General features: G+C 27.0%; 1 protein-coding gene across 1 annotated transcript in view; it reads left to right on the top strand.

The window, feature by feature from the left end:
- Positions 1 to 2,104: 2,104 nt before the first annotated feature.
- Positions 2,105 to 12,577, top strand: part of LOC129963297 (acetoacetyl-CoA synthetase-like) — a 34,827-nt gene continuing 24,354 nt past the window's right edge. Inside the window, exons 1-5 of the mRNA XM_056077580.1 lie at positions 2,105 to 2,178; positions 4,669 to 4,800; positions 6,774 to 6,877; positions 8,398 to 8,515; positions 10,125 to 10,235. Coding sequence (XP_055933555.1) covers positions 2,163 to 2,178; positions 4,669 to 4,800; positions 6,774 to 6,877; positions 8,398 to 8,515; positions 10,125 to 10,235 — 481 coding nt within the window. The 5' untranslated portion in view covers positions 2,105 to 2,162. The remainder of the gene's footprint in view (positions 2,179 to 4,668; positions 4,801 to 6,773; positions 6,878 to 8,397; positions 8,516 to 10,124; positions 10,236 to 12,577) is intronic.

Genomic DNA, 12,577 nt, shown 5'->3' with positions numbered 1-12,577 from the left:
TACAAATTCGTCCATCTGATAAGCAAGTGTGAAATAAAATTTCCGTTTTCTTGCTATACAATATAATAAGCTATATAATATTTCGAAGAGCAAAAAAAAAAAAAAAAAAAAAAAAAAAAAAAGAGGGGGATTTAACTTAAGAATATTGTGATGTGCAAAAGAAGTTATTTTCTATGCTTATAACTACTTAATTTTAGAAATTTGTACAGCACTACTACGCGCAGCTGGAAATGGATTGCAATGAAAGATTTCTTAGATATGGACTGACAGAAAAGATTAATATTGACCTGAAGCAAGTGGAGTATGTCATAAACCTTATTTCTTGAGATTGAACTGTTGGCTACACTGCGAAACCAAATTGGCTAATACTGCATACTCCATATGATCCATATTATAAGAGATGTGTCCTTCGTTGATATAATACGTGTTTATTCCCCAATAAGAGCAATATGAGGTTCCATAAAAATTTAATTTGCCAGAACCCGAGGGAAATGGTCCATGTTTTGTAAACACTAGGGTCTGATAAATAGCTCAGTCGTAGATTGATTTTCGATAAGATGTTGTGAATGAAGGCTTCCTGTAGGTCTATCACTCCAAACTAGGGCTTAATTGATGAAGTTGAAGCTGTTCTGATTCTGAAGAAGCTCTAATGCCATGAAGTTGAAGTCTCATTGACTCTGAAGAAGCTCTAAAGCCGTGGAGTTGAAATCTCTCTGGCTCTGAAGAAGCTCTAATGACGTAGAGTTGAAGTTTCTCTGGCTCTGAAGAAGCTCTAATGCCGTGGAGTTGAAGTCTCACTGACTCTGAAGAAGCTCTAAAGCCGTGGAGTTGAAGTTTCTCTGACTCTGAAGAAGCTCTGTTGTGACGAAGCTGAAGTTGCACTGATTCTGAAGAAGCTCTACTATCAGGAAGTTCAAGTTGCTCTCATTCTGAAGAATTCTATTACCCTGAAGTTGAAGTCGATCTTATTAAGCCGCTTGATTAATCAAGCTATCTGTTTCTTCACCATCTGTTTCTTCTCAGTGTTGCCGACATATGCTTTAGTAGCAACCGTCTAATGAAGGGGCGTAGAAAAAATAGTTCGAATGTTGCCTTCCCATTTTATTTTGACTTTATGATTTGAATGCTCCTTGTATATTAACTTGTTTAATTAATATATTAATACTATCATTTGTTGTAAAGGATGTGTTAAGACATGTTAAATTGCTTTGTGGAAGACCAGTTTCAGTTTTGGGAATTGTGTTTTTTGAAGTTAACATTCTATCACTTATGCAATGCAGTTCTTCTATTCAGCAATTTTCATTCATTATACATTTCATTTTTTAAAATTTAATCGAAATCGAAATTTGAATCGAAATGGTGGAGGAATATTTGAGTTCGACATCAATATAGGACATCGAGTATTTGGAATCTGAAAAAAAAAAAATGCAGAAATTTGCGACAGTCATACTTCCAGCGTTATTTTATGTTTTGATTGCAAGAGTAACGAACAACAGAATTGAAGTTGTCAAAATACATTCCTACTAGTATTCTCATTAAATAATTTTTATTGAAATTATAATAATTCATTATATTAATAATATTTTATATTTTATTTTCATAACATTTCTCTGAAATAATTATAATTCATAATTGTAGTAAAGATGGACTGCCGGTATTACCTTAGTATTTTATCATAATAATTTTTTTTTCAAATTTAAACATTAAAAATATTATGGGATCAAACATAAAAAAGTAAGGGTTAGGTTACGTTTTAAGTAATAGTTTGAGCTTAGTATTTCAAGGATTAAAGATCTAACAAATTCTATAGTAATTGTTTAAATACAGTGTAAAACATGATTCTCAAAACTCCTTTTCTCATTCAGTTTCAAGATACTCTTTTACATCAGGTTTACAATTTATAATAAAAATATAAAATATACTTTCTTAGAAATCTTTTTTTATGAATAGATTCACTTTTTTAAATGTCATCATATTTTCAATCATCTTAGATATGTTTTTTCAGGTGCACTGAAGTGAATAATATGCAAGCTTGACATAACTATTGCATTGTAAATTTTGATCAATCAAACGTTTCTGTCAAAATGTCAGCGAAACACCTATATTACTTATCATATTCAAAAAATATTCGCATTATTAATTTTATATCTAATAGAACAGAAATGTCTTGCAGTTCGGGTAAGAGGAATAAGAAAATATTTTTATTTTTAAAAAATACAGCGGGGAATGAAGCTATATATTTAGTTTATTTAAAATTTTAAAACTTAAATATATTTTTAAAAAGTAAAGAAATGCAGAAAAATTTTTAAATGTTAAAGCATTTCAATAATTTTTTCATGCATTTTTTTTTCTTTTTGCTCTAAATTGTATGTTGTTGTTTTCAAATATACTGAAGGTTTTTTCGCTTAATTTTCGAGTGATTTTGGCATAATACTACTGAGGTTTTCTCTCAAAGACATTGGAATTTATATAAGTTATTTAGCTGTACGTTTTATTTGTAGACAAGTAGGTATTCTAAATTGAAGATCTGTTCAAAATAAGACAAGGTATTAGTTTATATTAGCGAAACACCCTGTTGTAAACTTTCAAAAAGTTGCACATCCAAACTTTGATACGACTTCTTTGGAACAGATTAGACAATTTAGGGAAAGCTTCTTTTATGCAGCTAGATAATCATAAAAATAGTATATATCTGTATCTTGAAAATTGATGAAATTTAAAGAAGGAAGATGTCTTAAACTATTTTTTCTTGCTATTTAAAATAGTAGCAACAGAATAAGGATACAAATATGTATAATGACGGTCTCTATAACAGTTACAGGAAAGTTTAAGACTTTTTGAACATATTTTTAAATTGAAAGAGTTTTTTTTTTGTTTCAAATTTCTCACTGCAGGAAAGCAAAAAAAAAAAAAAAATTAGTAATATGCTTTATGCAAAATAGAGAATTAGTTTATTCTATTATTTATAGATTATGATAATTCTACACTCGAAAACAAGCATTATATTTCAAAGAATATTGTAAATGACAAACATTGCATATCATCAAAACCTCAAGTAATTTGTGTTTTTGAATCTGTGGGATCACAGGGAGACATATCGGCAATTCTATGTGAATGACTTTTAATCTTTTTTTGAATTTTAACATATTGAATAAGATAAATAAGGTATTCATATCTACAGAATATTATAAATATGATTCATTAAATTTTAAGAACGAATCGTTTGCATTTCGATATTACTTTTTTTAAAACTTATTATACTCAAAATGCTTGAAATGATGTTAAATAGAGCTGGTTTACACAATTACATAATTCCAAACCAAAAATAACTGTTTTTGTTAATAACAAATACATGCATATCATTATTTCCGACTCGTCTGTCTTCAGTATCCTACAATTATATTTTTATGTTTGAGTAGAAAAAATACGCTGTCTTTCCAGACTTTGACTGCAATCACGCGAAAGTGAAAAACAATTGACGTTCGAAAATTTTAAATTTCCACTCCAAAGTTAGCATGAAAGATAAAATTTCGGAAAAAATTCCTTTTAGATGATGAGTTTTGCTCTTTCAGGATCTCATCTAAAACCGCTTATTAATTAATATATTAGTATGCATGTTTAATTGTTAACTTGTAAAAAATAAAATTATTTTATTAAATATTAAGTAAAATTAGTGAAATATGTTACTTATTAATAAATGCTAGTTCATATTAAATTAATATATTAATATTACTTATTTTGAATACTTTTGCAACATACAGAGCTTAGTGGGCAGAAAATAAAACTTCTTTCGAACTTTTTTTGAACTTCCTGTATTTGATTCCATATATTTATGTAAAAAAGTATTTTCTAAAAGAAAGATATTAAATTTAAGACTCAAAATAGTCGTATCAATTTGAAATTATGTCTTAAATTACAAAAAAATATGATAAACAGAAAAAATTCTCAAGTAATTTTACTTTTCTAAACTATTTAAAATCAATCAATAAAAGAAATTTTTTTGTCAATTTTTAAAAATTAAATAAGGTTTTGATAAAAAAACGTTTCAAAAATGGAGAGTAATTTCTGAAGTTTGGAAGAGAAAAAATGGTATCCAATAACTTTTTAAAATTCCTTATTTAGAATATTTAAAGAAAACTGAACAAATAGGTATAAGTAATTCATAAAAAAGTAGATTCATCAAGTTTTCTAATAATTTTTATGAATAATTTTCATTGCATATAATGTCCAAAGCATTTAAATTGTAGGATCAAGGAAATACACTAGGCAATATTCCGAGAAATAAAGTGGCGATGTTTAAAAATCACAATAAAGTTTACTTCATTTATTTAAACTGTTTATTTAAAATTCAAAACTGACAGAAGTATAAGCCAATGGAATATAAAATAGCAGATTGTAAGTTCAATGCAGCATCTAAATTTCAAATATATTTAGCAAACTAACTTTTCCAAACTTTAACTTTTAATTCCAAACTTTAATTTTATTTTTATATCACAAAAACTGTTTAGTAATTTACGTTTTTGAATTATTAAACCATGAAATCCCAAAGTATTATTGAACTATTATATCATTATATTTGATGAATAATTTTTTTATAACAGAGTGAATTTGTTAGAAATGATCTAGTTATATTTAACTTTAGTTCATTTGTATTATTTACTTTTTTAGCACGTCTCCACCAAAATGGCTTTGTGGACAAATTAGAAAGCAATCCTACTATTGTATGGAATCAAAAAGTACCAAACACAGAATTAGAAAAATTCAAAGAAATAGTTGAAAAGAAATATGGGCAACACTTTGGTGAGTCAATTAAATCTATTTGAATATGCATTAGAAATGGCTGTTTTATCTTTGAAATTTGAATTTAATAATCAAGCAATTATATTAAATATTTATTTCATACATATTTATATTGATAATGTAACATTTTAATTGAATCCGCATTCAATTCTTAGTAAAAATTATTATTTTTATTTATTTAAGATTATACTAGTTGAAAAAGACTATATGCTTTCTTTTTACATAAAATCTAAAATTGTCAACAAGTAATTTATAAAATCTTGTAATTTTGAAACATATTAAATGAAAGATATTCTTTAATAAGCTTTATTTTCAAAACTTTATATAAAGCTGAAAGGATGAACTACTAAATCGAGTAACCTAAAATATAAGAAAATATCTAGTGATACATTTACAAAAATATTGAAGAAATGGCATTTGTTATTAAACGTTGATATTGAAAAATTAATAGAGATTAGAATCTCTACGGATTAAGAAAAGGAAGCACAAAAATTGCTTCTAGCAAAAAGTTTGTTTAATGCAAGATATAAGACAAATAATACTGAAAACCTACTACAATAATCAATAAAATAAATAGAATTCTCCCTGAAACGAAAAGAGAATATGTATCATGTCAAAAAAATTAATACTAGATTATTTTTATAAAAGCTAAAAAAATTAATACTATATTATTTCTATAAAAGGCTTCATTCTTGCTATGCTTGCAAGACAATCAAACGACATCTGGACATATTGAGTACCAGATTATTCCGCTGTTGTTGAGACAAGCCCTCGCTTTCTTTGTTTGAATCAGTGTTAAACGAAGAACAGGAATAAGCCTTGAAAGTAAGTGACATGCTGTTACTTATTGCCTGAGCTTTTCATGCAAAGCAGGATTAAAAATTAGGAGAAAAGAACTAACCACTTTAAACAGGTTATGTATTTTCTTTCAAGGCATTCGTCTACGATGAATGATGTAAAAATGAATATAGTCCTTTATACATAAAATACCTCTACCAACTAAACTTCTTAAAAGAACAACGACCATGCTGTTATAGAATGATATCTTGATGAATTTGGCAGGTACTTAGTACTCTCTGAACATAGTAATCTATTTGAGAAAATAAGAAAATGTTATCCCAAACCAACTGCCCAGGGCAACCGTAAAACTGACATTATCTTGGTTGTAGTTAGTCCTTGATGCTTTTCATATGAATTTTCCACTAACTCAGACTAGTGGTAAAACTTATATTCATTATACAATATATTATAACAATAATAATGCAAACAGTAACTATTTCAGTTAATTTAACATGTTTTCTTCACTTCAGCCATGCTCGATGCTGGAAGTGGCTGACATCTTACAAACACTAGTTATAGCGATCTATCAACCAAATCGTCTGTATACAATTTGTCTCGACTTGTGGACAATGTAGGACTTGTGTATTTTAATTTTTGTCTCGACAGATCTTCTTCAATACGTTTTGGCAATTTGGTGGCCTTAAGACGATGAAACTCAACGCTGTCAACGCTGACACAGCGCCTCACATTTCCATTCTTTTCTAATGACTATCACAACATAAATATGTTGTTCTGGATTATTTCCACTTCAAGAAATACTTTACTATTGTCAACATTCTTACTAATAAACTATTCTCCCATATAATAAAACCGTCAAAACCGATGGTCTATGACTATTTTAAACCTGAAAGATAATAGCCGCTTGAAACAGTTCTTTTTATGCAGGCAACTGCCTATTCTATTCGTAAAAAGCATGTTTTGAGCTATATATTAACTTGTTTCAACTTGAAATGTATTCATGTTTTTATATATATATAGCATGATTGCAGGCTGGAGATATCTGCTGTTTAAAGTCATTTAAGTTCATCAATTTTAAAGATTAAGATATATAATTTTTTTTTTCAGTTTTGGTATGGTATCTTGATGGTTAACCTACTTATGAATTTATACATTATTTGCAATATTTTTTCCAGATTCCTACTGGGATTTGCATAAATGGTCAGTGAAAAACTATACAGATTTCTGGAAAGAAATATGGCACTTTTTTGACGTCATTGCTTCGAAACCTTATGATGAAGTAAGTAACATATAAATGTGATACATGCAAAATATACTTTGTAATAAACATTTCTCAATTTTTAGAGATTTTTTTTGACAATTACTTTAAAGTTCGCTTTTGATATTTCAGGTTAGTGATCCAATGTTCTTAGTGTTTATCTTATAGAAATTGAATGATTCCCAAAGAAGTTTTGAGTATTCTTGTTTTAAAAAGGAAGTTGGAAAATATTAAAGATGGTATAAACTGGAAAAACTTCTTTATATGTTTAAGAAAATTTAATCTTGATATTCGATGTTTTCGAAATTGCGGTGATTAATATAAGAAAGTAGAAAATGTTTCTAATATATTTTATATGATATTTTCCGTTTACAAAGAAATACCAGGCAATTCAAATAATGCATAAATGAATTGAAAGAATTTCTACGGAATATACACTGAAGTCTTTGTAGTTTTCATTTCTCGATTGTTCTTGATATTGCATTATCTGATTTTTTAAATCCTCCAATGCCTAATAATCGTGGAATTTTAAAACCTCAAAATACTAAAATTCATGATAGTCTCTTTCAAACCTAAGAGTAGCAGCACATCCCTAAACAAAAATAGCAATGAAAGCTCAATCTTAATAAATTGATACACAAAGACAGTTTGAACTTCCCATACACCGGAAAGTGTGCCACTCAAACAAAAGCGGCACGTTCATCTTATTGAAGGAGGATGGTATTTCTCATGAGTTAGAGGGCTATCGCTGACTGTTTAAACGGCAGCGTCTAGTGCTTCAGTAATGAAAGTGTTAGAAGGATTGCATAAATTGAAATAACTTCGCGCAAACTTAAATGATTTCTAAAAATTTAATGACTTACATTAAAACTGAATTTGAGGTATTATTTCGAAAAATTCTGCTCTCTAATTTTTTATCAAATTTTTAGCCCACACACTAATGTATTCTTTATGTTTTGATAAATCTTAATAATGCTCATTTTGCATGATTCGTGAGAATTTCATAGTATCCGAATTGTTACCACAAGAAGATAGAATTTTACTGTCAATTCTTATATGCTATCGAACTCTTTATGTTTTGATAAATCTTAATATCCGTTTTGCATAATTCGTAAGAATTTCATAGTATCCAAATTGTTACCACAAGAAGATAGAATTTTACTGTCAATTTTTATATGTTACCGTATTTGGATTTTAGTTTTCTTAAAAAAGTCCTTTTTTTACTTATTTAATTCATGATTTCTAAATAACTTTTATTGTTCTAAATCCATTGTTTGTGTGTCGCTATTTTCTATATATGATTTTCTATGAGATTCACATTTTTATCAATGTTTTGTGTAGAAAAATCCACATGGAACGATTATCAGGATCTCCCCGATTATAGAGTATCTTTCGAATTATCTCACATTTTAGTTACATTTTCAATCACAATCTCATTCTTGAAGTCAAACTTTTACTTAACATACACATCTAGAATTAAAGAGATTTTATTCGTTTTCTAGAATTTAATTTTAATAAAATGAAAATATTTTCTTTTGTAGGTATTGGTAAAAACAGGAAGTGGATTTTTGGACAATGAATGGTTCAGTGGAGCAAGGCTGAATTTTGCCGAAAATCTTCTTAGAATCAGAGACAATCGATTAGCTTTAATATGTTTAGGTAATTAAATGATATCCTTGAATTTAAAAAAAATGCACATCAATTTCTATTTTCTCTAACTGATGTCTGCGCTGAATTTATTAGAAAATAATTTTTTGATTTGATTCTATTCATTTCATAGTAGTTATTCTATCATTTTTTGTATCTTGATAAAATGAATGAGTAATTAGTTGACACTAATATCGTTAAAATTTTTAAAAAAGTTCAAAAATTCAGACAAATGAATATTATATACTAATTGATAGCTTTTTTTGATTGATTAGTTTTTTTTATTCATCTCCAAAAAATATTGTAAAATAATAAATGATTTCTTTTTTACTATGTTCGATATTTAAGGTGTTTGGGAAATTTTAGATAGATTGCAAAGTCATATCAAATAAAAATTCTAAGGTACAAAAACAAAATATCTTTAATTATTTTTACTCAAACGGAGGAAGTAAATAAATTATAAGTGGAATCCTTGGAATGCGTATCGTTTAAGAAATACTGCAAGTGAATGAGGAATTATAGATTGAAAAGCAGTTGGGATATCTTGCTTTAAATCCTACAGATTACTGTAAAGTTTCTGATATGTGCAATCTTTTTAAAATTTTACTTGAAATACATTTTAAAAAACTCAATTTTGAAAACTACCTGATATGTCTACTAAAGGACACTTTCTCATTAAATAATCAGCAGGCCATCTGTCAGAGTCTATGAAATAACTATGAGAAATAGAACTTTATCTGCCAGTATTGGAGAAATGGCAGTATTACAAATTAATCTTACATAATTTTGTAATTTTCTAACACTGATGTTCAATGTTAATTTCTAGTCAGACATCATTGTTAGGGATTTAATGCAGAATTTTAAAACGCTATTAGAAGAGAAATAATACAAATTTCATTACTATATTAGATTAAAAAAAGCTGTATAGTGTCAAGGTTAAATAGAAAGCCTACACTAGATCCCTAAATATGTCAACTTTTTAATTGAATCAAGTGTCGAAACAAGAAACCCTTGGCCCGGAAGTTGAAACTGCTCTTGTGATTTTCGCTGCCTCCCAACAATTCTTTTATTTCTTTTCCAATCCTAAAAGTTGATACCCAGAAAGTTGGATTTGTTTCTTATGTACTTCCATCCTCCAAGATTGTGGAAAATATATTGTGTACTTCCATCCTCTCTCTTGTGGAAAATATATTTTTTTGCAGTTTCATGTATATAGAAATTATTTTTGTGAGAAAACAATAATAGAGCTACAATTCTTTAATGTAATGGTGATTCTATCATAGGATGAATGAATATTAATGAACATAGGACTCAAAGTCAGCACTTAAGTTTGTAGAAAAGCTAATATTCTGAAAATCTTGTAAGTTTATGAATTTTAAAATATACATCTAACATTTTAAATGACTGTGAAAATTAAGATACTGGGTCTGTGTTTTTTCATTCCTATACAATTAAAAGGAAAGCAGTAATGTTGAAAATTAAAGTATGATTTTTGGGATCATAATTGAAAAAAAAAGTCCAGTAATTTAAGTAGCAGAATGATTTTAACTGAAAAGATATTCGATACGATTGATTGTATAGTTAAGGTATATTAACTCAAATTTATTTTTTCTATTTTCAGACGAGTTAGGAAACTACGGAACAGTGACTTTTGCTGAGATGTTTGAAGAAGTTCGACGGTACGCCGCCGCATTTCGTAAACACGGCTTATCTATAGGAGACAGGGTAACGTGTGAGTGAATTATTTCGTAATATTATATTTTTTAAACTAAATGCTGAAAATATCTCATATATTTGTGTATGAGTGTGCTCTCTTAAAATTAATTATTTTCTAATCGAGCGAATTCAGATTTACAAAAACATTTCAGAATTTGTGTGGACATCTCACTTTCTAATGCTTCTCTGGGTCCAATAGCTGCAACTTTAATTATCACACGTGAATCAGTAATATCACATCAAAAACACGCATTTAAAATAAATGCTTGCCCAACTAAATTTCCTTTCGAAACTATATAATCTTTGAATTCGTTTTTATATGCTTTATACTTGCCTGCTTTCTGCGTTGTTGTGATAAGAGTATCATTTCTTGGCCATGGAACAACTTAAACAAAAATATTTTAATATCTGTAAAAATTTAACAATTTCCTTAAAAGTTGTCATTTAAGAAGAACTACTGATTTGCCATATTTTTTTAAATTTTCAATATTATATTTATGTATAAAATTAAAAATAAAATTTTAAATATTTGCGTTAAATTCGATCCTTAATTACACATCAATTTAAGGACAAGTTAATATTCTTTTACATTTCGAAAGTTGAAAACTTAAGTTGTGATAAATAATCATTAATTGAAGCACATTATTATGGTTTGATATTAATAAATTGTTTAATACGTTTTAAATAACCGAAATTGAATTTAAACTGAATTTTATTGTTTATTTGAGACTGCTTTTTCTCAGATATAAAACAAAATTTATTTAATGATTTATAAAATCATTCATTTTCTTTTTAACTCATCTGTTTTATCAACAGAATCGTTTTACAAATACTCCAAAATTATTGCAAATTTAACTGTTTCGTATTTAATATTAATGATTTTCAGATTTTCAGTGCTGGATGATCATCTAAAAATTATTCATTTCAGAAAAAAACTATATCCACTCTTCATTATAATCTTATTTTCTTTTATATTATATTATATTATATTATATTATATTATATATATATATATATATATATATATATATATATATATATATATATATATATATATATATATATATATATATATATATATATATATATATATATATATATATATATATATACACGATTTTTTTAATGCGGTATATGAATTTCAACGGTGTTGGCATTACTGTAATGTTTTCTATCAATGTACATATACATGCACACTTCAAGATACTCTATTCATTTGTTTAAAACGGTCTTCCATCAATGAACATTCAATTATTTTCGCTCGACGCTCTAGCAGCATACGCTTCGTATTCAGGGTTTTATCCACGGTTCATGTGATTAAGGAATCATTTTATAGTGAGACTAAAAATAAGTAAATAAATTATTTTTGTTTTTATTTGTATATAGTTTTTATGATTTTTATTTTATTTTTAGACAAAAGGAATCCCTTAAAATGAATAATTGTAGCCAAAAAAATAGTGAAAAGAAAGACAATTCCATTAGACACAAACTTTCTAATATTAAACAGAATAGCAGTCCATCTCCTTTTATTTAGTAACAGTGAATTATGTAATGTGCATTTTGAAAACTTTTCCATGTATACAATAAGAAATTAAATGTTTTTAAAATGTTTCCATATGTAATTTAATTTTTCTTTTGTTTGGATGCACTTTCTCATGTATTTTGTAAATAATTGACGTATTTTCTAAGTGCGACTTTTTTTTGTGCGGTTTCTTTTATGCGTCCCTATATACCACATAAAAACTGGTTTTATTGTATAAATATATATACATACAGTGAAAAGACGAATTATTTAACTGACTTTTTTTCTTACATACTTAAATATTGCCATAATCTACAAAAACTTTCTCTAGATTAGGATTATCTACTTTTAAAATATAATTTTGATTTAATAGTTTTACCATTTACAAGAAATAACTTATTTAGTAATAATGTCTTAATATCAAAAAATCTGGGTGTCAAATATTTGCAATATTTACGAAACTTAGCAAGATTGAATTTGATCTATAAATTGGAATTGGAATCGATGTCCTATTATACTCGTATTTCTTTCATATCTGCTTTTCTGGGTATAAAAATGATTATTACAATTATTAATTATGCTATAAATTTTTGTTGCACAAAAATTTTTTGATAATTTTGATATAATGAAATTATTGAAATTGTTTCATTAGAGATGTAGAATTAAATGAAAAATGTAGAATTGTATGCAAATGTAGAATTAAATGCAAAATCATTAAACGTATAAATAAATAAACAAGATAGATGACTATATCTTCATAGAAACATTTCGCGAACTTTCCAATAGTTTCAGTAGACAAACTGATGTGAATTCTATTATTCATAGGTTATATTTTC

This window comes from Argiope bruennichi, chromosome 3 (assembly GCF_947563725.1).
Source record: "Argiope bruennichi chromosome 3, qqArgBrue1.1, whole genome shotgun sequence".
Taxonomy (NCBI): Eukaryota; Metazoa; Arthropoda; class Arachnida; order Araneae; family Araneidae; genus Argiope; species Argiope bruennichi.
Note: the sequence above shows the minus strand (reverse complement) of the source record. Positions and strands in the feature narration are given on the sequence as shown.